Source organism: Salmo salar, chromosome ssa16 (assembly GCF_905237065.1).
Source record: "Salmo salar chromosome ssa16, Ssal_v3.1, whole genome shotgun sequence".
NCBI lineage: Eukaryota > Metazoa > Chordata > Actinopteri > Salmoniformes > Salmonidae > Salmo > Salmo salar.
The window spans coordinates 41,233,993-41,259,564 of record NC_059457.1 but is presented as its reverse complement, the minus strand read 5'-3'; the positions used below and the strand labels follow the sequence as shown (position 1 = coordinate 41,259,564).

Genomic DNA, 25,572 nt, shown 5'->3' with positions numbered 1-25,572 from the left:
CATTACAGTTCTGAAACATTTTACAATAATGTGTACATGCCAATCAAAATGTAAGCTCGTGCGTGCTTACTTTAGGTGGCCAAGCTTTTTGCCATATTAAAATTAAGTTGTGTCGGTTGCTGCTGCGCTTTGTGCATAGACTAGAATCGTTCCAGAAACTGCCCAGATTACAATTGTCTCTTGTTTAGACCTCAATACTAAGGTCAATATGTTTGAAGAGGCTAGTGAGGTGTTCGATAACATGTTTAAGTCCTCTTTCCCCTTGACTTTCATTGTGTTTATCCCTGCGGTGCTGATTCTCGTCTCACCCCTTCCAACCGAAGCGGCACATGAATTCACCGTGTACCGCATGCAGCAGTATGACCTGCAGGGACAACCGTACGGTGAGCATTTAAAATAGCTAGCTAACTATGTATGTTGTGCAAGTATTAAATTGTAATGCTGTCCTGTGGTTAGCGATCCTGATATAAGGCATATATTTCGTTAAGTAAACGCTGTCTGTCACTGCAAAATTCTAGCTAGCCAACGTTAGCGTGCTAGCCAGGGACTGTTGGCTATCTAAAAAGCTAGCTATAACGGCTGTTTGCTAGCTAAGTTAGCTGTCATCCCATGTCCTCCTTCATTCATGCGGCAGAGCTCTCTCTCATTCCTCCTATTCATATGTATATCCACTGGACTAGTTAGTGTTATGGTTGTTATTCACTGGCAATACCACGTTATCTTAACTAATCTTAACTACCAAACGTTACCATTTCAATGATAAGTTGTCCTAAAAGCTAACGCGAGCAGCTACAAACCCTCAGAACCCTAGGGAGTGCCACTCACCACAACCATAAACACGCGACCACCATCAGGTTATAACCATGTCGTATTTAGTTCAAACCATAGAATTTGAATACGATGTGCTGTGTGATAGCTAACGTTAGTAGACTACAGCATTGCATCAATCATGTCAGCTAGCTAGTCATTGAAGGTGTTTCCATTTATCTCTCCCTGACTGATCTGATTCCACTTGTGATTCCCAGGTACCAGGAATGCCATATTGAACACAGAGGCCCGCACAGTGGAGGCGGAGGTGCTAAGCCGCCGCTGTGTCATCATGCGGCTGGTGGACTTCTCCTATGAGAGGTATCAGAAAGCCCTACGCCAGTCCGCTGGGGCTGTGGTCATAATTCTACCCAAGAATATGTCCACCATGCCACAGGACATAGTACAGGTAATAAGCATTATAATGCCATATGAGTGGGTTTATAACTGTACAGCAAACAACCCTGGAATTCAAATCAAGAGGCAAGGCCCTGTGTTTCCTTGAAAGCCAGAGCTGTTTGTGTCCATGTAAAGTATGTATAATGTTACACTTAGAGAAAACGGCGGTCACAACACTCTCTCCTTATCAGTTGTGACCCACTCAAAGAAAAACTTGAAAAACCAGACTTACTAGAGTGAAGTAGGTGAAAGATGAAAATGTTATGCTGTTTCACGTTCACATTCTGATGGTGTAATAGTCTTGTGAATGATAACCAGTCATTCAGTATTCCTCCACATTGTAGCAGTTCATGGAGCTGGAGCCAGAGATGCTGGCCACAGAGACCATCGTTCCAGTGTACTTTGCCCTGGAGGATGATGAGCTGCTCTCCATCTACACACAGACCCTCACCACCTCCTCCTCCCAGGGGTCCTCCTCTGCAGCCGAAGGTACAGGAGATTTTTTAAATTTAAATTGTATAAAACAGGGTTATTCAACTTGAAGCCCACGGGCCAGATCCGGCCCATTTGTCAATTTAGAATGGCCTTTTGATAAATTCTGAACATAAAAAAAAAAGAATTGTTTAAAAAAATTCCTGCAAAAATCCGATATTTAGTGCCAAAAGGAGCCCTCGTTCAATATTCTCACAATGGGAGAATCTGTTTTCCTGTAGTCCCGCCCATTAAGTGCTGTCAATCAATATCATCCAACACTAGTTACAGCCAATCAGAGCTGCTAAGAGGGGTACAGGGTGTTTTTTCCCACCTATCAGCTCTTTCACCGTAGATGACATCACTACACTGCCTGATACAGGAGCGCGTGCTTTGCTGTGTTAAAAAAATACCATGGACTCGCTTCTGGCTATCATAAACTTTATCCGATCGACATGGCTTGTTTCGTAGGCTGCTGAGCATCATCTACCACAATGATTTTCGGTGGCTAAGCAAGGGTAATAATGCTCTCGAGAGAGCAGCATAGGGAGGAAATAGTTGCTTTTCTCCACGATTGCCACCACAAGAAAGCCAACACATTCCCTCCATTAAAATGCAAATCAGTTTATAACATTTTTGACATGCGTTTTTCTGGATTTTTTTGTTGTTATTCTGTCTCTCACTCTTCAAATAAACCTACCATTAAAATTATAGACTGATCATTTCTTTGTCAGTGGGCAAATGTACCAAATCAGCAGGGGATCAAATACTTTTTTCCCTCACTGTATAGTTGAATAGCCCTGGTGTAAACCATGTTAAATATAATTATTTCTAGTGAGTTTCTTTTTAGAGCTCTAATGCATTTTCCTCATGTCTTTTCAGTGCTGATACACACAGCCACGGCCAATGGCTTTCAGATGGTGACGAGTGGGGCTCAGAGCAAGGCAGTGAGTGACTGGGCCATCACCAGTCTAGAGGTGAGAATCCTTATGGTTAAACCACTGTTCTGTAGCCGTTTAATGATTATGTAGCAAGTTTCTGTTAATTGGTGACATTTAAAAATATAGACGGGTTAAATAAAATGGTATTCTTCACATGCTTCGTAAACAACAGGTGTAGACTAACAGTGAAATGCTTACTTACGGGTCGATACAGAATGAATTGTATACATATCTTAAAATAGTGACACAAGGAATAAATACACAGTGAATAACAATAACGAGTAAAAATAGCATGGCTTATATACAGGGAGTACCAGTACTGAGTCTGTGCAGGGGTACGAGGTAATTGAGGTAGCTATGTACTTATAAGTAGGGGTAAAGTGACTAGGCTACAGGATAGATAATATGACAGTAGCAGCAGCGTATGTGGTGAGTGTGAAAGTTTGTGTGGAGTCAGTATGCATGTGTGGGCGTGTTATGTGTGTGTGGGCGTATGTAGTGTGTGTGGGTAGAGTCCAGTGTGTGCACATTCAGTCCAGGAGAGTTGGTGCAAAAAAAGGCTAAATGCAGGTAGTTCGGGTAGCCATTTGATTAGTTATTTAGCAGTCTTATGGCTTGGGGATAGAACCTGTTCAGGGTCCTGTTGGTTCTAGACTTGGTCCACTGGTACCGCTTGCCGTGCGGTAGCAGAGAGAACAGTTTATGGCTTGGGTGGCTGGAGGCTTGACATTTTTTGTGGCCTTCTTCTAACACTGCTTGGAATAGAGATCCTGGATAGCAGGGCGCTTGGCCCCAGTGTTGTACATCACCCTCTGTAGCGCCTTGCGGTCGGGTGCCTTGCAGTTGCTGTACCAAGCGGTCATTTAGCTGTAGGAATTTTTTAGGATCTGAGGCCCCGTGCCATATCTTTTTAGCCTCCTGAGGGGAAGAGGCGTTGTCGTGCAATCTTCACAACTCCTGATCTGGACACCGAGGAACTCGAAGCTCTCGACCAGCTCAACTACAGCCCCATCGATGTGAATGGCGGCGTGCTCGCTCCCTCCGTTTCCTGTAGTCCATGATCAGCTACTTTGTTTTGCTGACGTTGAGGGAGAGATTGTTGTCTTGGCACCACACTGCCAGGTCTCTGACCTCCTCCCTGTAAGGCTGCCTTGTTGTTGGTGATCAGTCTTACCACCGTTGTGTCGTCAACAAACTTGATGATGGTGTTGGAGTCGTGTGTGTGGCCACGAAGTCGTGGGTGATCAGGGAGTACAGGAGTGTGGAGTGCAATAGAGATTGCGTCATCTGTGGATCTTTTGGGGCGGTATGCAAATTGGAGTGGGTCCAGGGTGCCTGGGATGATGGTTTCAGCTCGATTGAGGTTCTTGATACCATGTCTTGTTTTGAATGTTACGTCTATGCTAATATGGCAACAATGACCAGACTTTCAAAGCATTTCAGGGCTATAGATGTGAGTTCTACAGGGCGATAGTCATTTAGGCAGGTTACCTTGGCGTTCTTGGGTGCAATGACTGGTGGTCTGCTTGAAACAAGTTGGTATTACAGACCGGGTTAGGGATAGGTTGAAAGATGTCAGTGAAGACACTTTCCAGCTGGTCAGTACATGCTCTGAGTATGTGTCCTGGATTAGTGTTGATGCACTTATTAATGAAGCCGGTGACTGATGTGATCTCTTCAGTGTAATTGGATGAATCCCGACACAAATTCCAGTTTGTGCTAGCGAAACAGTCCTGTAGCTTAGTATCTGCTTTATCGAACCACTTCCTGTTTGAGTTTTTGTTTGTAACCAGGAGGATAAAGTTTTGGTCTAATTTGCCTTTAATGCCTTTCTGTGTATGGAGTAAAGGAGATCTAGAATTTTGTCGCCTCCTAGTTTTTTCAGTTTCGGCATTAAAATCACAAACCATGAGAAACGCTGGCTCTGGATGTGCATTTTTGTTGTTAGCTTATGGCCCTATACAGTTTGTTGAGTCGGTCTTAGTGCCAGCATCGGTTAGTGATGGTAAATAGACAGCTATGAAAAACTGTAGAGAACACTATTTACCAAGAGTTATCATTAGGTTAGCTGACAACTTCACCAAAACGATGCGCACGCTTCAAAAGGGCAGAAGGCTGTGTGGTGTTGTGATTCTTGATGGCCAGATAGCTAGCAACAATGACAAACAGCCCTGTGGTGAATCTTAGTGGCACGCTTCAGCTTGTTTGATCTTGTTCTAGATACCATGTCTTGTTTTGAGGTGTTTTGACTGTCACATCTATGCTAATATGGCAAAAATTGACCAACTGTAACAATGGATTTGAGAGACAAGTGCTTATTGTGCAACTTTATTTATGTTTTCAATAAACATTGGCAAATAAATATAGAGTACATGTTATCAACAATCTTAGCCAGCCCCATCTGTTTTGCCACATACTTGCTCAAGCATCCAGTTTAGTTGCTAAACAACCAACCTGTCTATTAGGCTACCAGTAGACCAGTACTCTAATTAGCACACTGCCTCACACTTTGGGTGTAAAGGTATTAATAAGCAGATAACTTCTTCATTTTCTTAACCTTATGTAATTCTCGAGTCTATAGTACATTCAGAAAGTATTCAGACCCCTTGACTTTTTCCACATTTTGTTACGTTACAGCATTATTCTAAAATGTATAACATTTCCTCATCTACACACACTACCCCATTATGACAAAGCAAAAACAGGTTTTTAGAAACTTGCAAATGTATTAAAAATAAAAAACATATCACATTTACATAAGTATTCAGACCCTTTACTAAGTACTGTTAGGTTCTTATTTTTCAGAGTAAAAACTCACGGACACTAGAGAAGCTTAATCAAGTTTAGGTCTCCCCAAAGGGTCGACACAGCTGTATTCAGACAAAAACATGTTCCTGTTCCTGGAAGCACTTTGAATACTCCTCCTTCTCTCCAATCCTTACATCTTATGGTTCTACAGGAAAAGGGTAACTAGATACTAAACCCTTATTACTCCCTTCAGGGGATCTGATCTGACCTCAACCCCTCCTTCACCTAATCCACAGATGTCCTCCCGTATCACCTATCGTACTCCCGTGACTCCCAGCACATTCCACAGCCACTCTTTCTACAGAGAACCATTAACTTCTGATATATAACCCAGTCTCTCACTCCTTTATATACTGCTTCGGATCTATCATGTCTTTAGTATCTCAATGTTCAAGGTTTACCCTAAATCCAACAGTACTTTGTTGAAACACTTTTGGCAGCGATTACAGTCTCAAGTCTTCTTGGGTATGACGCTACAAGCTTGGCACACCTGTATTTGGGGAGTTTCTCCCATTCTTCTCAGCAGATCCTCTCAGCTCTCGGGTTGGATGGGGAGCGTCGCTGCACAGCTTTTTTCAGGTCTCTCCAGAGAGATTCGATCGGGTTCAAGTCCGAGCTCTGGCTGGTCCACTCAAGGACATTCAGAGACTTGTCCCGAAGCCACTCCTGTGTTGTCATTGTCCTGTTGGAAGGTGAACCTTTGCCCCAGTCTGAGGTCCTGAGCACTCTGGAGCAGGTTTTCATCAAAGATCTCTCTGTACTTTGCTCCGTTCATCTTCCCTCGATCCTGACTGGGAGCAGTTCCTGCTGCTGAAAAACATCCCCACAGCATGATGCTGCCACCACCATGCTTCACCGTAGGGATGGTGCCAGGTTTCCTCCAGATGTGACACTTGGCATTCAGGCCAATGAGTTCAATCTTGGTTTCATCAGACCAGAGAATGTTTCTCATGGTCTGAGAGTCCTTTAGGTGCATTTTGGCAAAATCCAAGCGGGCTGTCATGTGCCTTTTACTGAGGAGGGGCTTCTATCTGGCCACTCTAACATAAAGGCCTGATTATTAGAGTGCTGCAGAGATGGTTGTCCTTCTGGAAGGTTCTCCCATCTCCACAGAGGAACTCTGGAGCTCTGTCAGAGTGACCATCGGTTTCTCGGTCACCTCCCTGACCAAGACCCTTCTGCCCTGATTGCTCAGTTTGGCCGGGTGGCCATCTCTAAAAAGAATCTTGGTGGTTCCAAACTTCTTCCATTTAGGAATGATGGAGGCCACTGTGTTCTTGGGGACCTTCAATGCTGCAGAAATGTTTTGGTATCCTTCCCCAGATCTGTGCTTTGACACAATCCTGTCTCGGAGCACTACGGACATTTCCTTCGACCTCACGGCTTGGTTTTTGCTCTGACATGCACTGTCAACTGTTGGATCTTATATAGACAGGTGTGTGCCTTTCCATATCATATCAAATCAATTGAATTAACCACAGGTGGACTCCAATCAAGTAGTAGAAACATCTCAAGGAAGATCAATGGAAACAGGATGCACCTGAGCTCAATTTCGGGTCTCATAGCAAAGAGTCTGAATATTTATGTAAATTAGGTATTTTTGTTTTTAATACATTGCAAGCATTTCTAAAAATCTATTCACTTTGACAATATTGGGTATTGTGTGTAGATTTGAGTTTTTTTTTTTACATTTATTTAATCAATTTTAGAATAAGGCTGTAACGTAATAACATGTGGAAAAGGGGAAGGGGTCTGAATACTTTCTGAATGCACTGTATGATATTTTATAGATAGAAAGTGTTTGTGTGTGCATGTGTGTTTTTAACTAAGCTAGGTGTCAAACCCAGGGGAATAATGGGCTTAGCTATGCAGTAGAGTATCAGGGGACTCCTGACTCTGAGATGGATCAAGTGTTCAGCTCTACATAATGCACACCAGGGTTGGGCTCAATTCTAAATTAAGACAGTCCATTCAGGAAGTAAACTAAAGTTGCAATTCAATAAAAAATTACATTTTATTTTTCATGTCTTCTCAATAAACTGAAAAGTAGAATACATTTATTTGAAAAGTTTTTATATTTCTGAATGTTAAATTCAAATCACTTCCTGAATGCGTTAAATTCAAATGAAGGCCAACCTTAATGCATACGGCCACTACCAGTCAATGGCCTTGTTTCACATACAGTACCAGTCAAACGTTTGGACACACCTACTCATTCAAAAACAAATCTTTATTTTTTACATTTTCTACATTGTAGAAACAATGAAACTATGAAATAACACATGGAATCATGTACTATGCCAAGTGTGTGCAAAGCTGTCATCAATGCAAAGGGTGGCTATGTTGAAGAAATCTAAAATATATTTTGGTTACTACATAATTTCATGTGTTATTTCATAGTTTTGATGTCTTCACTATTATTCTACAATGTACAAATAAAGGAAAAACCCTTGAATGAGTAGGTTTGTCCAAACTTTTGACCGGGACTGTATAATGGTGTTTAGTTGAAGTCATTGTGAGAGGCCTCCCGTGCCAGACTTCATTGTATGTCTTAAGTTTCAACATACCCTTAGGTACATTCTTTACTTTCATACAAGATGACAGCGAATGTACTAGTGTGTTTTGAGTTGTTTTAGGACTGATATATAAAATGTAAATCCCAATGCAATATACTGTTGTCTAATCATTGTAGCCCCATCCTCTCCTAGGGGCGACTGGCTGGAACTGGAGGAGAGGACCTGCCCACCATCGTCCTGGTGGCTCACTATGACTCTTTTGGTGTGGCTCCGGTACGCCCAGCTCTCCCTTCATGCACCTCAATATACTCTTTATTACAGTGCCTTCAGAAAGTATTCATACCCCTGGACTTATTCCAAATTTTGTTAGCCTGAATTCGAAATGGATGCATCTTATTTTCTTCTCACCTATCTATACACAATGCCCTATAATGACAACGTGAAAACATGGTTTTAGACATTTTTGCAAATGTTTTCAAAATGAAATACAGAAATATCATATTTACATATGTATTCACACCCCTTAGTCAATACTTTGTAGAATCACCTGTGATTCTTTCAGAATAAGTCTAGAGCTTTCCACACCTTGATTGTGCAACATTTGCCCATTATACTTTTCAAAATTCTTCAAGCTCTGTCAAATTGGTTGTTGATCATTGCTAGACAACCTTTTCAGGTCTTCCCATTATATTTCAAGTAGATTTAACTCAAAACTGTAACTCTGCCACTCAGGAACATTCACTGTCTTCTTGGTACCAACTCCAGTATGGATTTGGCCTTGTTTTGGGTTATTGTCCTGCTGAAAGGTGTATTCATCTCCCAGTGTCTGGTGGAAAGCAGACTGAACCTGGGTTTCCTTTAGGATTTTGCCTGTGCTTAGCTCCATTCCATTTCTTTTTAATCCTGGAAAACTTCCCTGTCCTTAGCGATTACAAGCATACCCATAACATGATGCAGCCACCGCTATGCTTGAGAATATGGACAGTGGTATTCACTAATTTGTTGTATTGGATTTGCCCCAAACAACACTTTGTATTCAGCACAAAAGCCATTTTTTTTGCAGTAATACTTTAATGCCTTGTTTCAAAAAGGATGCATGTTTTTTTTATTTAAAAAAATTCAGTACAGGCTTCCTTCTTTTCACTCTGTCAATTAGGTTAGTATTGTGGAGTAACTACAATGTTGTTGATCCATCCTCTGTTTACTCCCATCTCAGCCATTAAACTCTAACTGTTTTATAGTCACCATTGGCCTCAAGGTTGGCCTTTGGCTATAAGATGGCGCCGAAGAGAATGGCTGACGTTTTACATGCTCCTAACCTACTGTGCTATTTTATTTTTTATTTTTTGCGTTGTTTGTAACTTATTTTTTTAAATCTTATTTTGTACATAATGTTGCTGCTACTGTCTTATGACCGAAAATAACTTCTGGTCATCAGAACAGTGATTACTCACCACGAACTGGAAGAAGCTTTTTCATTTAACGAGTCCGACCAGAAGGATATACTGCTTTCCCGGGAACAGGCCCAAATCCCCGTCATCTGCGTGAGGAAAAGGGGGCGCAGGTCGGGCTGCCTTCTGAAAATCCTTAGATGAGTGAGTAAACTCCCACTGCCATCCGTTCTACTGGCTAACATGCGATCATTGGAAAATAAAATTGATGACCTATGATTATTCTACCAATGGGACATTAAAAACTGTAATATCTTATATTTCACCGAGTCGTGGCTGAAGGACGACACTGACAATATAGAGCTGGTGGGATTTTCCATGCACCGGCAGAACAGAGAAGCTACGACGAGGGGTGTGGGGGGGGGTGTCTATTTGTCAATAACAGCTGGTGCGCAATGTCTAATAGTAAAGAAGTTTCGAGGTATTGCTCCCCTGAGGTAGAGTACCTTATAATAAGCTGTAGACCACACTATCTACCAAGAGAGTTCTCATCTTTATTATTCGAGGTCGTCTATTTACCACCACAGACCGATGCTGGCACTAAGACTGCACTCAACCAACTCTATAAGGCCATGAGCAAACAAGATGTTCATCCAGAAACGGCGCTCCTAGTGGCCGGGGACTTTAATGCAGGCAAACTTAAATCAGTTTTACTAAATTTTTACCAGCATGTTAAATGTGCAACCAGAGGGGAAAAAACTCTAGACCACCTTTACTCCACACATAGAGATGCATACAAAGCTCTCCCCAACCCTCCATCTGGCAAATATGACCATAGTTATATCCTCCTGCTTCTATCCTCCTGATTCCTGCAAAAACTAAAGCAGGAAGTACCAGTGACTCGCTCAATACGGAAGTGGTCAGATGACGCAGATGCTATGCTACAGGACTGTTTTGCTAGCACAGACTGGAATATATTCTGGGATTCATCCAATGGCATTGAGGAGTATACCACCTCAGTCATCGGCTTCATCAATAAGTGCATTGACGACGTCGTCCCCACAGTGACCGTACGTACATATCCCAACCAGAAGCCATGGATTACAGGCGACATCCGCATCGAGCTAAAGGCTAGAGCTGCCACTTTCAAGCAGCGGGACACTCATTCAGTTTGCTGACGACACATCAGTGGATGCCTAATCACCGACAACGATGAGACAGCGTATAGTGAGGAGGTCAGAGAACTGGCAGTGTGGTGCCAGGACAACAACCTCTCCCTCAATGTGTGCAAGACAAAGGAGCTGATCGTGGACTACAGGAAAAGGCCCCCAATAACATCGGCGGAGCTGTAGTGGAGTGGGTTGAGAGTTTCAAGTTCCTTGGTGTCCACATCACCAACGAACTATCATGGTCCAAACACACAAAGACAGTCATGAAGAGGGCACAAAAAAAACCTTTTCTCCATCAGGAGACTGAAAAGATTTGGCATGGGTCGCCAGATCCTCAACGTTCTACAGCTGCACCATCGAGAGCATCTTGACCGGTTGCATCACCACCTGGTATGGCAATTGCTCAGCATCTGACGCTACAGAGGGTAACGCGTACGGCCCAGTACATCACTGAGCGCAAGCTTCCTGCCATCCAGGACCTATATAATAGGCGGTGTCAGAGGAAAGCCCATAAAATTGTCAGACTCCCCACTCACCCAAGTCATAGACTGTTTTCTCTGCTACCGCACGGCAAGCGGTGCTGCAGCGCCAAGTCTAGGACCAAAAGGCTCCTTAACAGCTTCTACCCCAAGCCATAAGACTGCTGAACAATTAATCAAATGGCCACCGGACTATTTACATTGACACCCCCCCCCCTCCCTCCCCTCTATTTGTTTTGTACACTGTTGCTACTCGCTGTTTAATATCTATGCGTAGTCACTTCACCCCTACCTACATGTACAAATTACCTCAACTAACCTTTACCCCCGCACACTGACTCAGTACCGGTACCCCCTATATATAGCCTCGTTATTTGGTTACTTTTTATAATTTTTTTACTTCAGTTTATTTGGTAAATATTTTCTTACAAGCCCTTAACCAACAGTGCAGTTATGTAAGCATTTCACGGTAAGGTCTACACTTGTTGTATTCGGCGCATGTGACAAATAAAGTTTGATTTGAAGGTGAAATCCCTGAGCGGTTCCCTTTCTCTTCAGCAACTGAGTTAGGAAGGACACCTGTATCTTTGTTGTGACCAGGTTTATTGATACACACTCCAAAGTTTAATTAATAACTTCACCATGCTCAAAGGGATATTCAATGTCTGCTTTGTTTTTTTATTTTTTTTTTATCCATCAACCAATAGGGGACCACCTTTGCAAGGCATTGGAAAACTTCCTTAGTCGTGGTGGTTAAATCTGTGTTTGAAGTTCGTTTCTCGACTGAGGGACCTTACAATTATCTGTATGTGTGGGGTACAGAGATACAATTGAAGTCGGAAGTTTACATACACTTAGGTTGGAGTCATTAAAACTCGTTTTTCAATCACTCCACAAATTTCTTGTGAACAAACTATAGTTTTGGCAAGTCGGTTAGGACATCTACTTTGTGCATGACACAAGTAATTTTTACAACAATTGTTTACAGACAGATTATTTCACTTATAATTCACTGTATCACTATTCCAGTGGGTCAGAAGTTTACATACACAAAGTTGTGCCTTTAAGCAGCTTGGAAAAATCCAGAAAATGTCATGGCTTTGGAAGCTTCTGATAGGCTATTTGACATAATTTGAGTCAATTGGAGGTGTACCTGTGGATGTATTTCAAGGCCTACCTTCAAACTCAGTGCCTCTTTGCTTGACATCATGGTGAAATCAGCCAAGACCTCAAACAAATTGTAGACTACAAGTCTGGTTCATCCTTGGGAGCAATTTCCAAGCGCCTGAAGATACCACGTTCATCAGTACAGACAATAGTACGCAAGTATAAACACCATGGGACCACACATCCGTTTGCAACTGGACATGGGGACAATGATTGTACTTTTTGGCGAAATGTCCTCAGGTCTGATGAAACAAAAATAGAACTGTTTGGCTATAATGACCATCATTATGTTTGGAGGAAAAAGGGGGAAGCTTGCAAGCCAAAGAACACCATCCCAACCATGAAGCCCGGGGGTGGCAGCATCATGTTGTGGGGGTGCTTTGCTGCAGGAGGGACTGGTACACTTCACGAAATAGGTGGCATCATGAGGAAGGAAAATTATGTGCATATATTGAAGCAACATCTCAAGACATCAGTCAGGAAGTTGCAGCTTGGTCGCAAATGGGTCTTCCAAATGGACAATGACCCCAAGCATACTTCCAAAGTTGTGGCAAAATGGCTTAAGGACAACAAAGCCCTGACCTCAATCCTATAGAAAATTTGTTGGCAGAACTGAAAAGGCTTGCAAAGAGGCCTACAAACCTGACTGTTACACCAGCTCTGTCAGGAGGAATGGGCCAAAATTCACCCAACTTATTGTGGGAAGCTTGTGGAAGGCAACACGAAACATGTTGACATAAGTTAAACAATTTAAAGGCAATGCTACCAAATACTAATTGAGTGTATGTAAACTTCTGACCCACTGGGAATGTGATGAAAGAAATGAATGCTGAAATAAATCACTCTACTATTATTCTGACATTTCACATTCTTAAAATAAAGTGGTGATCCTAACTGACCTAAGGGAATTTTTACTAGGTTTAAATGTCAGGAATGGTGAAAAAACAAGTTTTAAATGTATTTGGCTAAGGTGTATGTAAACTTCCGACTTCAACTGTAAGTAATCCAAAAATCATTTTCACACTGTTATTGCACACACTGAGTCCATGCAACTTATTTTGCGACTTGCTAAGCAAATTTTTCCTCAATTTATTTAGCCTTGCCATAGCAAAGGGGTTGAATACTTATTGACTCAAGACATCTCTGCTTTTCATTTTTAATGAATTTAACATTTCTAAAAACATCATTCCACTTTGATTATTATGCGGTATTGTGTGTAGGCCAGTAACAAAACATCTCCTTGTCGTCTATTTCAAATTCAGGCTGTAACAACAAAATATGGAAAACGTCAAGGGATGCTTCTGAAGGCACTGTATTTATTGATTGATTTATATAGCGGCATTGTGGTGTTAGCAGTTGATGTTACTCTTCAATAACACAAACACCAAAGCAAATCAGGGGGAGAAAAATAGGTTTATTCAAAGAGGACAAATCATAGATGTTATGCTGAGAGGTAGATGTTAATTTTCCCCTGTCTTCAGTGATTTCTTTTCACAGAACAAAGGGACAGGATGTAGTTTTATAACCCAACCCTAGCAGAGTGGTTGACCAATTAGAATTCCTTGCAATAAAACTGGGCCAATAGTCAAATAACAAGTATCCCATTTCAGGCTCAATGTATAGACAAATTCCTCTCATGTCTCTGACCCATTGCTCATTAATTCCCTATTACGGAAAAAACACTATATCCATTGATCGTTAGTACTCTATTGACTTTTAGTCCTCTTGACCTTTTAGTCTTCTGCGTTGTGTATTAATCTTAAAATATTCTTTTAGTAGTCCACTAGAAGTGAAGATGCTAAGTAAATGTGTTCTCTGTATGACTGTGGCGTTGTCCTTTCCAGTGGCTGTCCTATGGAGCAGACTCTAACGGCAGTGGGGTGTCTATGCTGCTGGAGTTAGCCAGGCTCTTCTCCAGACTCTACACCTACAAGAGGACACACGCTGGGTGAGCAACCACACATCCCCAGCCCCTCTGAGAAATCAGGCTTCTTACAAAGTTATAACCATCCACACCTTTCCTTCCGGCATCTAGGCACCCACAGCCGAGGAAAATGTGTAAAACGTACAAATGTAAGAATAAACCTCTTACAATATTCAGAAGATGGAGACCTTGTGTTTTAAAACGCTTTTCAGTAGTACTTGTAATAATAAAGTAGAACGGATGTGGTTCTTAGAAGGTATTTGTCGATTTCTAGAAGTGTACTCTAAACACCCAGGAGTGAGAGCTGTTTGAGATGAGGAACCAGATCTCCAGATGGTGCTGGAAGAGATGGCTGCCGTTTTTACAGGCTCCTAACCAATTGTGCTATTGTCTGTGTGTTTTCGCTTTATTTGTAACTTATTTTGTACATAATGTTTCTGCCATTGTCTCTTATGACCGAAAAGAGCTTCTGGATATCAGGACAGCGATTATTCACCTCGTACTGGACGAAGATTTTTTCTTTAATGAGTCGGACGTGAAGGATTTACTTCAGACACCCGACAAGGCCCAAATCCCCGTCATTCGCATGAAGAAGAGACGGAGATATCGGGGACGTAGGTCGGGGTGCCTTGTAAGGATCCACCGGCGAGTGAGTAATCCGCCTCTACCATCAGTCCTATTAGCCAACGTGCATTCATTGGATAATAAAATGGATGAGCTCCGATCAAGACTATCCTACCAACGGGACATTCAACTGTAATATCTTATGTTTCACTGAGTCAAGGCTGACAGCTGGCTGGGTTTTCGGTGCATCGGCAAGATAAAACTGCTGCCTCCGGTAAGACAAGGGGTGGCAGTCTGTCTATTTGTAAATAACAGCTGGTGCATGAAATCTAATATTAAGGAAATCTTGAGGTTTTGCTGGCCTGAGGTAGAGTATCTCATGATAAGCTGTAGACCACATATTTACCAAGAGTTTATCTATATTTCTCGTAGCTGTCTATTTACCACCACAAACCGATGCTGGCACTAAGACCGCACTCAACGAGCTGTATAAGGCCATAAGCAAATAAGAAAATGCTCATCGAGAAGTGGCGCTCCTAGTAGCCGGGGACATTAATGCAGGGAAACATAAATCTGTTTTACCTCATTTCTACCAGCATGTCACATGTGCAAACAGAGGGGGAGAAAAACTCTAGACCACCTTTACTCCACACACAGACGCGTACAAAGCTCGCCCTCCATTTGGCAAATCTGGCCATAACTCTATCCTCCTGATTCCTGCTTACAAGCAAAAACTAAAGCAGAAAGTACCAGTGACTCGCTCGATATGGAAGTGGTCAGATGATTGATGTTTTGCTAGCACAGACTGGAAGATGTTCCGGGATTCTTCCGATGGCATTGAGGAGTACACCCTATCAGTCACTGGCTTCTTCAATAAGTGCATCAATGACATCATCCCCACAGTGTGACCATCAGTACATACCCCAACCAGAAGCCATGGGTTATAGGCAACATCCACACTAAGCTAAAAGGTAGAGCTGCCGCTTTCAAGGAGCGGGACTCAAACCCGGACGCTTATAAGAAGTCACGCAATGCCCTTCGACGAACCATCAAACAGGCAAAGCGTCAATACAGGATTAAGATTGAATCCTAATACACCGGCTCGGATGCTCGTCGGATGTGGCAGGGCTTGCAAACTATTACAGACTACAAAGGGAAGCACTGCCTCGAGCTGCCCAGTGACACGAGCCTACCAGATGGGCTAAAATACTTCTATGCTCGCATCGAAGAAAACCAACACCGAAGCATGAATGAGAGCATCCGCTGTTCCAGACGACTGTGTGATCACGCTCTCCGTAGCCGACGTGAGTAAGACCTTTAAATAGGTCAACATTCACAAGGCCGCAGGGCCAGACGGATTACCAGGACGTGTACTCCGAGCATGCACTGATCAACTGGCAAGTGTCTTCACTGGCATGTTTAACCTGTCCCTGACCGGGTCTGTAATACCAACATGTTTCAAGCAGACCACCATAGTCCCTGTGCCAAAGAACACCAAGGCAACCAGCCTAAATGACTACCGATCCGTAGCACTCACGTGTGTAGCCATGAAGTGCTTTGAAAGGCTGGTCATGGCTCACATCAACACCATTATCCCAGAAACCCTAGACCCACTCCAATTTGCATACCGTCCCAACAGAACCACAGATGATGCGATCTCAATCGCACTCCACACTGCTCTTTCCCAAATGGAAAAAAGGAACACCTACAATTGAAGTCAGAAGTTTACATACACTTAGGTTGGAGTCATTGAAACTAGTTTTTCAACCACTCCACAAATTTGTGAACAAACTATAGTTTTGGCAAGTTGGTTAGGACATCTCCTTTGTGCATGACACAAGTAATTGTTCCAACAATTGTTTACAGACAGATTATTTCACTTATAATTCACTCTATTAATTTCCAGTGGGTCAGAAGTTTACATACACTAAGTTGACTGTGCCTTTAAACAGCTTAGAAAATTCCAGAAAATGTCATGGCTTTGGAAGCTTCTGATAGGCTAATTGACATAATTTGTGTCAATTGGTGGTGTACCTGTGGATATACACTGCTCCAAAAAATAAAGGGAACACTAAAATAACACATCCTAGATCTGAATGAATGAAATAATCTTATTAAATACTTTTTTCTTTACATAGTTGAATGTGCTGACAACAAAATCACACAAAAATAATCAATGGAAATCCAATTTATCAACCCATGGAGGTCTGGATTTGGAGTCACACTCAAAATTAAAGTGGAAAACCACACTACAGGCTGATCCAACTTTGATGTAATGTCCTTAAAACAAGTCAAAATGAGGCTCAGCAGTGTGTGTGGCCTCCACGTGCCTGTATGACCTCCCTACAACGCCTGGGCATGCTCCTGATGAGGTGGCGGATGGTCTCCTGAGGGATCTCCTCCCAGACCTGGACTAAAGCATCCGCCAACTCCTGGACAGTCTGTGGTGCAACGTGGCGTTGGTGGATGGAGTGAGACATGATGTCCCAGATGTGCTCAATTGGATTCAGGTCTGGGGAACGGGCGGGCCAGTCCATAGCATCAATGCCTTCCTCTTGCAGGAACTGCTGACACACTCCAGCCACATGAGGTCTAGCATTGTCTTGCATTAGGAGGAACCCAGGGCCAACCGCACCAGCATATGGTCTCACAAGGGGTCTGAGGATCTCATCTCGGTACCTAATGGCAGCCAGGCTACCTCTGGCTGTGCGGCCCCCCAAAGAAATGCCACCCCACATCATGACTGACCCACCGCCAAACCGGTCATGCTGGAGGATGTTGCAGGCAGCAGAACGTTCTCCACGGCGTCTCCAGACTCTGTCACGTCTGTCACATGTGCTCAGTGTGAACCTGCTTTCATCTGTGAAGAGCACAGGGCACCAGTGGCGAATTTGCCAATCTTGGTGTTCTCTGGCAAATGCCAAACGTCTTGCACGGTGTTGGGCTGTAAGCACAACCCCCCCACCTGTGGACGTCGGGCCTTCATACCACCCTCATGGAGTCGGTTTCTGACCGTTTGAGCAGACACATGCACATTTGTGGCCTGCTGGAGGTCATTTTGCAGGGCTCTGGCAGTGCTCCTCCTGCTCCTCCTTGCACAAAGGCGGAGGTAGCGGTCCTGCTGCTGGGTTGTTGCCCTCCTACGGCCTCCTCCACGTCTCCTGATGTACTGGCCTGTCTCCTGGTAGCGCCTCTATGCTCTGGACACTACGCTGACAGACACAGCAAACCTTCTTGCCACAGCTCGCATTGATGTGCCATCCTGGATGAGCTGCACTACCTGAGCCACTTGTGTGGGTTGTAGACTCCGTCTCATGCTACCACTAGAGTGAAAGCACCGCCAGCATTCAAAAGTGACCAAAACATCAGCCAGGAAGCATAGGAACTGAGAAGTGGTCTGTGGTCCCCACCTGCAGAACCACTCCTTTATTGGGGGTGTCTTGCTAATTGCCTATAATTTCCACCTGTTGTCTATTCCATTTGCACAACAGCATGTGACATTTATTGTCAATCAGTGTTGCTTCCTAAGTGGACAGTTTGATTTCACAGAAGTGTGATTGACTTGGAGTTACATTGTGTTGTTTTAAGTGTTCCCTTTATTTTTTTGATCAGTGTATTTCAAGGCCTACCTTCAAACTCAGTGCCTCTTTGCTTGACATCATGATGAAATCAGCCAAGACCTCAGAAACAAATTGTAGACCACAAGTCTGGTTCATCCTTGGGAGCAATTTCCAAGCGCCTGAAGGTACCACGTTCATCAGTACAAACAATAGTACGCAAGTATAAACACCATGGGACCACGCAGCTGTCATACCGCTCAGGAAGGAGACGCGTTCTGTCTCCTAGAGATGAATGTACTTTGGTGCGAAAAGTGCAAATAAATCCCAGAACATCAGCAAAAGAACATGTAAAGATGCTGGAGGTAACAGGTACAAAAGTATCTATATCCACAGTAAAACGAGTCCTATAACGACATAACCTGAAAGGCCGCTCAGCAAGGAAGAAGCCACTGCTCCAAAACCGCCATTAAAAAAAGCCAGACAACGGTTTGCAACTGCACATGGGGACAAAGATCGTACTTCTTGGAGAAATGTCCTCTGGTCTGATGAAACAAAAATAGAACTGTTTGGCCATAATTACCGTTGTTTTGTTTGGAGAATAAAGGGGGAGGCTTGCCAGCCGAAGAACACCCTCCCAACAGGGAAGCACGGAGGTGGCAGTATCATGTTGTGGGGGTGCTTTGCTGCAGGAGGGACTGGTGCACTTCACAAAATAGATGACATCATGAGGAAGGAAAATTATGTGCATATATTGAAGCAACATCTCAAGACATCAGTCAGGAAGTTAAAGCTTGGTGGCAAATGGGTCTTCCAAATGGACAATGACCCCCAAGCATACTTCCAAAGTTGTGGCAAAATGGCTTAAGGACAACAAAGTCAAGGTATTGGAATGGCCATCACAAAGCCCTGACTTCAATCCTATAGAAAATGTGTTGGCAGAACTGAAGAAGCGTGTGCGAGCAAAGAGGCCCACAAACCTATCAGTTACACCAGCTTTGTCAGGAGGAATGGGCCAAATTTCACACAACTTATTGTGGGAAGCTTGTGGAAGGCTACCCGTAACGTTTTACCCAAGTTAAACAATTTAAAGACAATGCTACCAAATACTAATTGAGTGCATGTAAACTTCTGACCCACTGGGAATGTGATGAAAGAAATGAATGCTGAAATAAATCACTCTACTATTATTCTGACATTTCACATTCTTAAAATAAAGTGGTGATCCTAACTGACCTAAAACAGGGAATTTTTACTAGGATTAAATCTCAGGAATTGTGAAAAACTGAGTTTAAATGTATTTGGCTAAGGTGTATGTAAACTTCCGACTTCAACTGTATGTGAGAATGCTGCTCATTGACTACAGCTCAGCGTTCAACACCATAGTGTCCACGACGCTCATCACTAAGCTAAGGACCCTGGGACTAAACACCTCTCTCTGCAACTGGATCCTGAACTTCCTGACGGGCCGACCCCAGGTGGTAAGAGTAGGCAACAATATGTCTGCCGCGCTGATCCTCAACACTGGGTACCCTGAGGGGTGTGTACTTAGTCCCGTCCTGTACTCCCTGTTCACCCACGACTGCATGGCCAAGCACGACTCCAATACCATCATTAAGTTTGCCGAAGACACAACAGTGGTATGCCTGATGAGACGGCCTATAAGGAGGAAGTCAGAGCCCTTGCAGTGTGGTGCCAGGATAACAACCTCTCCCTCAACGTGATCAAGACAAAGGAGATAATTGTGGACTACAGGAAAAGGAGGACCAAGCACGCCCCCATTTTTATTGACTGGGCTAAAAATTGTCAGACTCCAGTCACCCAAATCATAGACTATTCTCTCTATCTCACGGCAAGCGGTACCAAAGCGCCAAGTCTAGAACCAAAAGGCTCCTTAACAGCTTCTACCCCCATGCCATAAGACTGCTGAACAATTAATCAAATGGCCACCTGGACTATTTACATTGTCTCCCCTTCACCCACCCCCATTTTTATGCTGTTGCTACTCTGTTTATTATCTATGCATAGTCACTTCTACCTACGTGTACATATTACCTCATTTACCTCGACTAACCTGTGCCCCCGCACATTGACTCTGTACCGGTACCCCCTATATATAGCCTCGCTACTGTTATTTTGTTGTTCTTTAATTATTTTTCTATATTATTTTTTATCTATTTATTTTTTACTTCAGTTTATTTTAGTAAATACTTTTCTTAACAATTATTTTTCTTAGCTGCATTATTGGTTAAGGGCGTGTAAGTAAGCATTTCACTGTAAGGTCTACACCTGTTGTATTCGGCGCATGTGACAAATAAACTTTGATTTGAAATGAATGTAAATCTGTGGGCGTTAAGGCACACTGCCAATTTTCCATGGTGTTAGGTGAACTCTGGTATCAACTTACTCTCCATACAGACAGAATCAAAATGCTAACCAGCAACCACTGCTAACTTTGCATAAGGGCTGTTGGCATATCACTAGTAAAAAGGAACGAGAGAGCAAGAAGCCGCACCCTACCATAGAGCGGGTAGGGGAAAAGGGTGCAGTCTTCAGGAAGCAAAAGTACAGGACTGGTAAAGCAAGGTAAAGACAAGTCAGCTACGTGTTGCAGATTTCATGACCTCTGAATTCAGAAACACTATTGCAACTGACTAGCCTTTTCTCCTCTGATATTCTATGTTTGGAATTCCCAACATGTAGCTACCAGACTGTACAAGTCTGTTGAGCTAATGGAGGCCAGTGAACATCCACATTGATAAGAGTGTATTCTCCTGTCATTTCTAACACACCTGCTGTCTTCGTAGATACAACCTCCTGTTTTTTGTCTCTGGAGGAGGGAAATTCAACTACCAAGGCACCAAGAGATGGCTGGAGGACAACCTGGATCATACAGGTACACTAAGCTCAGAAGGCTATAGACTCAGTAACTGGACAGGTATTATGACTGCCACAGTGGGACACTGTAGAGAACACCTGTAGAGTACACACTGCAAATGAATGGAAATGAAACGTGATACCGGCAACAATTATTGTTAAATTGTGGTCCTGCATGCAAAACAATGGGCATACATGAGTCATGGAAATTGATATTGCCGTTTAAACAGTTTCTATTTTCCTCTATCCTTTCCTCCCTCTCTCTCTGCAGACTCCAGTCTGCTTCAGGACAACGTGGCGTTTGTGCTGTGTCTGGACACCCTGGGGAACGGGGACAGTCTGCACCTCCATGTGTCCAAACCCCCTAAAGAAGGCACCACCCAGTACGCCCTGCTCAAAGAGCTAGAGACTGTAAGGACCACCACGGAATAGTCACCACACACAGTTTTTTAGTATTGAAGTTCATATGATACACACAGCTGATACAAACTAACATGTATTGACCACATATAACACATTACACTGAAAGATCCCTACTGTTCTCATTAGGTGAAGTTCTGCTGACCTCTAACCTCCTCTGTGTTCTTCCCAGGTGGCATCCAGCCAGTACCCAGAGGTCAAGTTCTCCATGGTGCACAAGAAGATCAACCTGGCAGACGACACGCTGGCGTGGGAGCACGAGCGCTTCGGGATCCGCCGGCTGCCGGCCTTCACCCTGTCCCACCTCAACAGCCACCGTGAGGCGCAGCGCTCCAGCATCATGGACGTGCGGTCAGTGTCCCCCTCTTCTCGCCACGGAGTGGGAGAGCCCCCTGCTGGGTGGGTTTATTACTGCAGTCCGACCAAGCATCCAACCAACCGCAACTGTCTAGCTACGCCCCCCCCATTCTGCCCTGCCGATCCCAAACCACACCATAAGCCCCAATCCCTGCCTAGGCCCAGCTCACCTAACACCCCTTATTCAAATAATAATAATCAACTGCTCAATAGGATCAATTGAATCAGGTGTGTAAGTGCTGGGCTACAACAAAAGCCTGCACACTTTAGCCTGCACACATTGCTGCCCTCCAGGACCGTATTGCCCACACCCCTGCCTTTGGGACTGTAGATGTGGGACTTGTAGATATCTGATTTCACAGCAAGGTGGAGCTATTACCATGTTGTTTTAATCTGATGAAGGGCTGTTTTTGGCTGGTCTCTGAGATGCTTAACTGACACGAATACTGTGTTAGTTTTACTGTTAGCGGTACCTCCAGGAGGATGGAACATAGCTTGTCAGTCTGGAATAGAAAAGGTTAAGAAACACTGGGCTACTGGGTTGATTTTGGATTGGACACCTTCATCCTGTTGTAGGGCACCGTCTGTCCTCCCAACCTCATCACTGCCTCCTCCCAGCCCAGTGGACTGTCTGTGCTCCCTTTCCATTCTCCTCCATTAGTTTTTTTTCTTAGTTGAGCTGCTCCTGATTGCTGGTTAATTTAACTGTGAATTACTGTTACAGACCTTATGTGGATCTGAGAAAGCTCAGCAGGAACACGAAGCTGATTGCAGAGTCACTGGCGAGAGTAATCTACAACCTCACAGAGAAGGTAAACATATGTACAATGTGTCGTCACCATAGGACGTTTCATTATTCAAAGCCATATAATGAAAGTCAATATTTTTCATGTTGCTTTTGATATTTAAGTTGACCTTTTGAACTGTACAGCAGGTTTGACCTTTCTCTCTCTCTCTCTCGTGTGTGTGTGTGTGTGTCCAGGGTGCTCCAGGAGACCTGCAGATCTTCACTGAACAAATGGTGAGTGGTTGAATATGACTGTACCCTGCTGTTTCCTCCCTCTCAGGCTGTCTCTGACTTGACTTTTACCAAGCCTCTTTGAAGGCTGCTCTACACACCAGGACTCTTAGGCTAGTTTGTGTGGTTAGTTTTGTCATAGCATGGACCTTTAAAGTCAGGGTCACGATGTGTGTCTTAACGAGACAAGTGTGTATCAAGGTGTGTACTATAAGACCACTGATGATGAGTGTGCGTTTGTGTCCATGTGTGTCCAGCAGGTGCAGGAGGAACAGCTGTCGTCAGTGGTGGACTGGCTAACAGCCCAGCCGCGGGCTGCCCAGCTGGTGGACAAAGACAGCAGCGTGGTCAGCACCCTGGAGTACCACCTGGGACACTACCTGAAGGACGTCCGCAGGCACTACGTCAAGGCTGACAAGAGGTGACCAGTCACTGACCACAGTGCTACGGCTAATACAAGGTGTCGCTGGTCCTCTAGACTGGTCACCGCTAGTGGTTCTGCTGTGTTTGCATTGGGAGGAATCACAAAGCCACTAAGACCGCTCGTAGTGGTCAGAACTGTGACAGAACCACTCCTTTATTTGTGTTGTAGAAGATGGTTGTATGGATCAAATTGTCTGGGACAGATGGGATTTTAATGAGAATTGTACACTTTCTATTTACTGTTGTTTATTGATCCAATGACCTTATGAAAGTTAATGGATGAAGTTTCAGTGACAGATGTCATCTGTTTTCTCCCTCTCAGAGACCCAGAGTTTGTCTTCTATGATCAGCTCAAACAGACCATGAATGCTTACAGGTAGGTGATAGCTGCCCACTCTATTTAGCCCTCACAGTGCTGGGCTTTAGTGCAATAGAGCGATAGCTTATTGATTTTTCACTTCAAACCTCTTCAGCTTGCTTTTGTGTCACATTTTGCTTTCCTAACAGGGTGAAACCAGCCATCTTTGACCTGCTTCTGGCGGTCTGCATTGCGGCTTACCTCGGAGTGATATATCTGGCCATTCAGGTATGTATTGATCCAACATTGCCATTCTGATGGTCACTAATGTTATTTTGATGTATGGTCATTCGTTTATTGACCTAGCCTCCCCCCTGTAACTCCTACCCAGGTCATTGCTGTAAATCAGATGACTGCTGTCTTCTCAGTCGGCTTACCTTGTTATTTAGGGTTTAATAATGTTTCTCGCTTTTCTCTCTCTTCAGCACTTTGGAGTTCTCTACAGTGTGGTGCGCAGAATCACAGCGCCCAAGACCAAGCAGCATTAAGCCCCTCCCCTTACTATCCTCCAGACTCCTCCTCACAGCGACAACGAGCTCTAGCCAATAACAAAACGGGGGCGGACCAAGCAGCTCTTATGGTATAAAAACATTTTACCACCCAATATATCGCCTTTTTCCCTCTTTGGAAATAAAACATGTTGAATTATTTCTCTCTGCCAAGTTTAGCCATTTAGTCGGTTCCTTTAGTCTTCCTGTCCTCCTGAAAACAGATGTCAAACGTTATCACCTCGTACGCCCAGTCCCACATTAACCCCTATTTCCCCCATGATCTGAGATAATTCAATAGGTGTCAGCAATATGATAATAGCGTCACCTGGCTCTGATCGGCTAAGTGTGATTTTCACCAGTTTGCTTACACCCAACCAATCCTCTCCGTTCTACACAAATGCATAAGAAGTAGGGAGGGACTAGGGGTTAATGTGGGATTGGGCATTTCTAAATCCACGGCTCACTCAGTGCCCTATAGTGTGAATTTTGCCAAACATCACTGGGTCATCTTCTTGGGCAGCTATGGAGTAGCAGCAGTGAGACTTGGTAATATTTGTTTGGATGGTCAATGTATTTGGTCATCATGACTACATTTCTTTTTGTTTTTTTTCTCTTTAACCCAAATTAGTTCTTGTTTTAAATTAAATGTTGAATAGTGTGTCGATAACATGATTCATGGCCTTGACTGAACTAATGAAATAAATGTATGAATAAGAAGTGTCCCCCATACTTCCTATTGCCATAAGAGTAAGTACGGTTATAGAATGGAAATGTATCATTTTTGGGTTTCACCCCTTTGAGACATTTGTTTACTAGTGTTACTATGTGACAGTTTGGATTTTAAAATGTGAAAAAAGAGGCCCACCCCTCACAAATGTTAATGATGTATGCAGTGTTGGTCTACCAACACGATTCTGCCTCCATCTATCTGGACATGTCTATTGCAACATGGTTATTGCAACATGGTTGGTTCCACATCGATGTGCAAATCCCCCCTTGCTCTGCTTATCAACAACTAAAGTGTTAAAGGCAAGACGTGTTGGTAGATCGAATTGGACCTTCGAAAGGAGTCTGGTAATGTCAATGTGTTGATCTGTGTCTTCGTCTATATCCCTGACAGTCTTTGATCTTGAGATGAGACAGTGCTGTATTTGGTATAATTACATACTGCATGCCATGTCACTCCTGCAGTCAGTGAGGGCAAATGGACTGGCGAGATTCACCCATCTACACAATGGAAAAAGCTGTGTGGGACATATCTTAGAATTTGTATTTATTGAAGCAGACTATGCTTAACTGTGCACTGAATTGAACTCTCCCATTTCTGAGACTCTTTGTCCAACACCTTTGTTTTACCTTTCTTAACTGTTTTACCTGATCGACAACTTGATTCTTGCAACAATGACATCAAAAATAAATGAATTTGTTGAAACAA

General features: G+C 43.5%; 1 protein-coding gene across 4 annotated transcripts; it reads left to right on the top strand.

Moving 5' to 3' along the window:
* Positions 1–76: 76 nt before the first annotated feature.
* On the top strand, positions 77–25,572 carry LOC106573831 (nicalin-1). 4 transcript variants are annotated; one of them, XM_014149205.2, is made up of 15 exons: positions 77–383; positions 1,026–1,216; positions 1,551–1,695; positions 2,560–2,654; positions 8,135–8,215; positions 13,993–14,096; positions 21,001–21,089; positions 21,342–21,481; positions 21,663–21,841; positions 22,572–22,659; positions 22,830–22,868; positions 23,126–23,286; positions 23,611–23,664; positions 23,796–23,874; positions 24,072–25,572. In XM_014149205.2, exons 1-15 carry the CDS (start codon positions 209–211, stop codon positions 24,132–24,134), a joined length of 1,683 nt encoding a protein of 560 aa, XP_014004680.1. In that variant the 5' UTR covers positions 77–208; the 3' UTR covers positions 24,135–25,572. The 4 variants fall into 4 exon arrangements, with proteins under 4 accessions (XP_014004680.1, XP_014004678.1, XP_014004677.1 ...); XM_014149203.2 differs by having other exon boundaries at positions 23,123–23,286; XM_014149202.2 differs by having other exon boundaries at positions 21,663–21,889.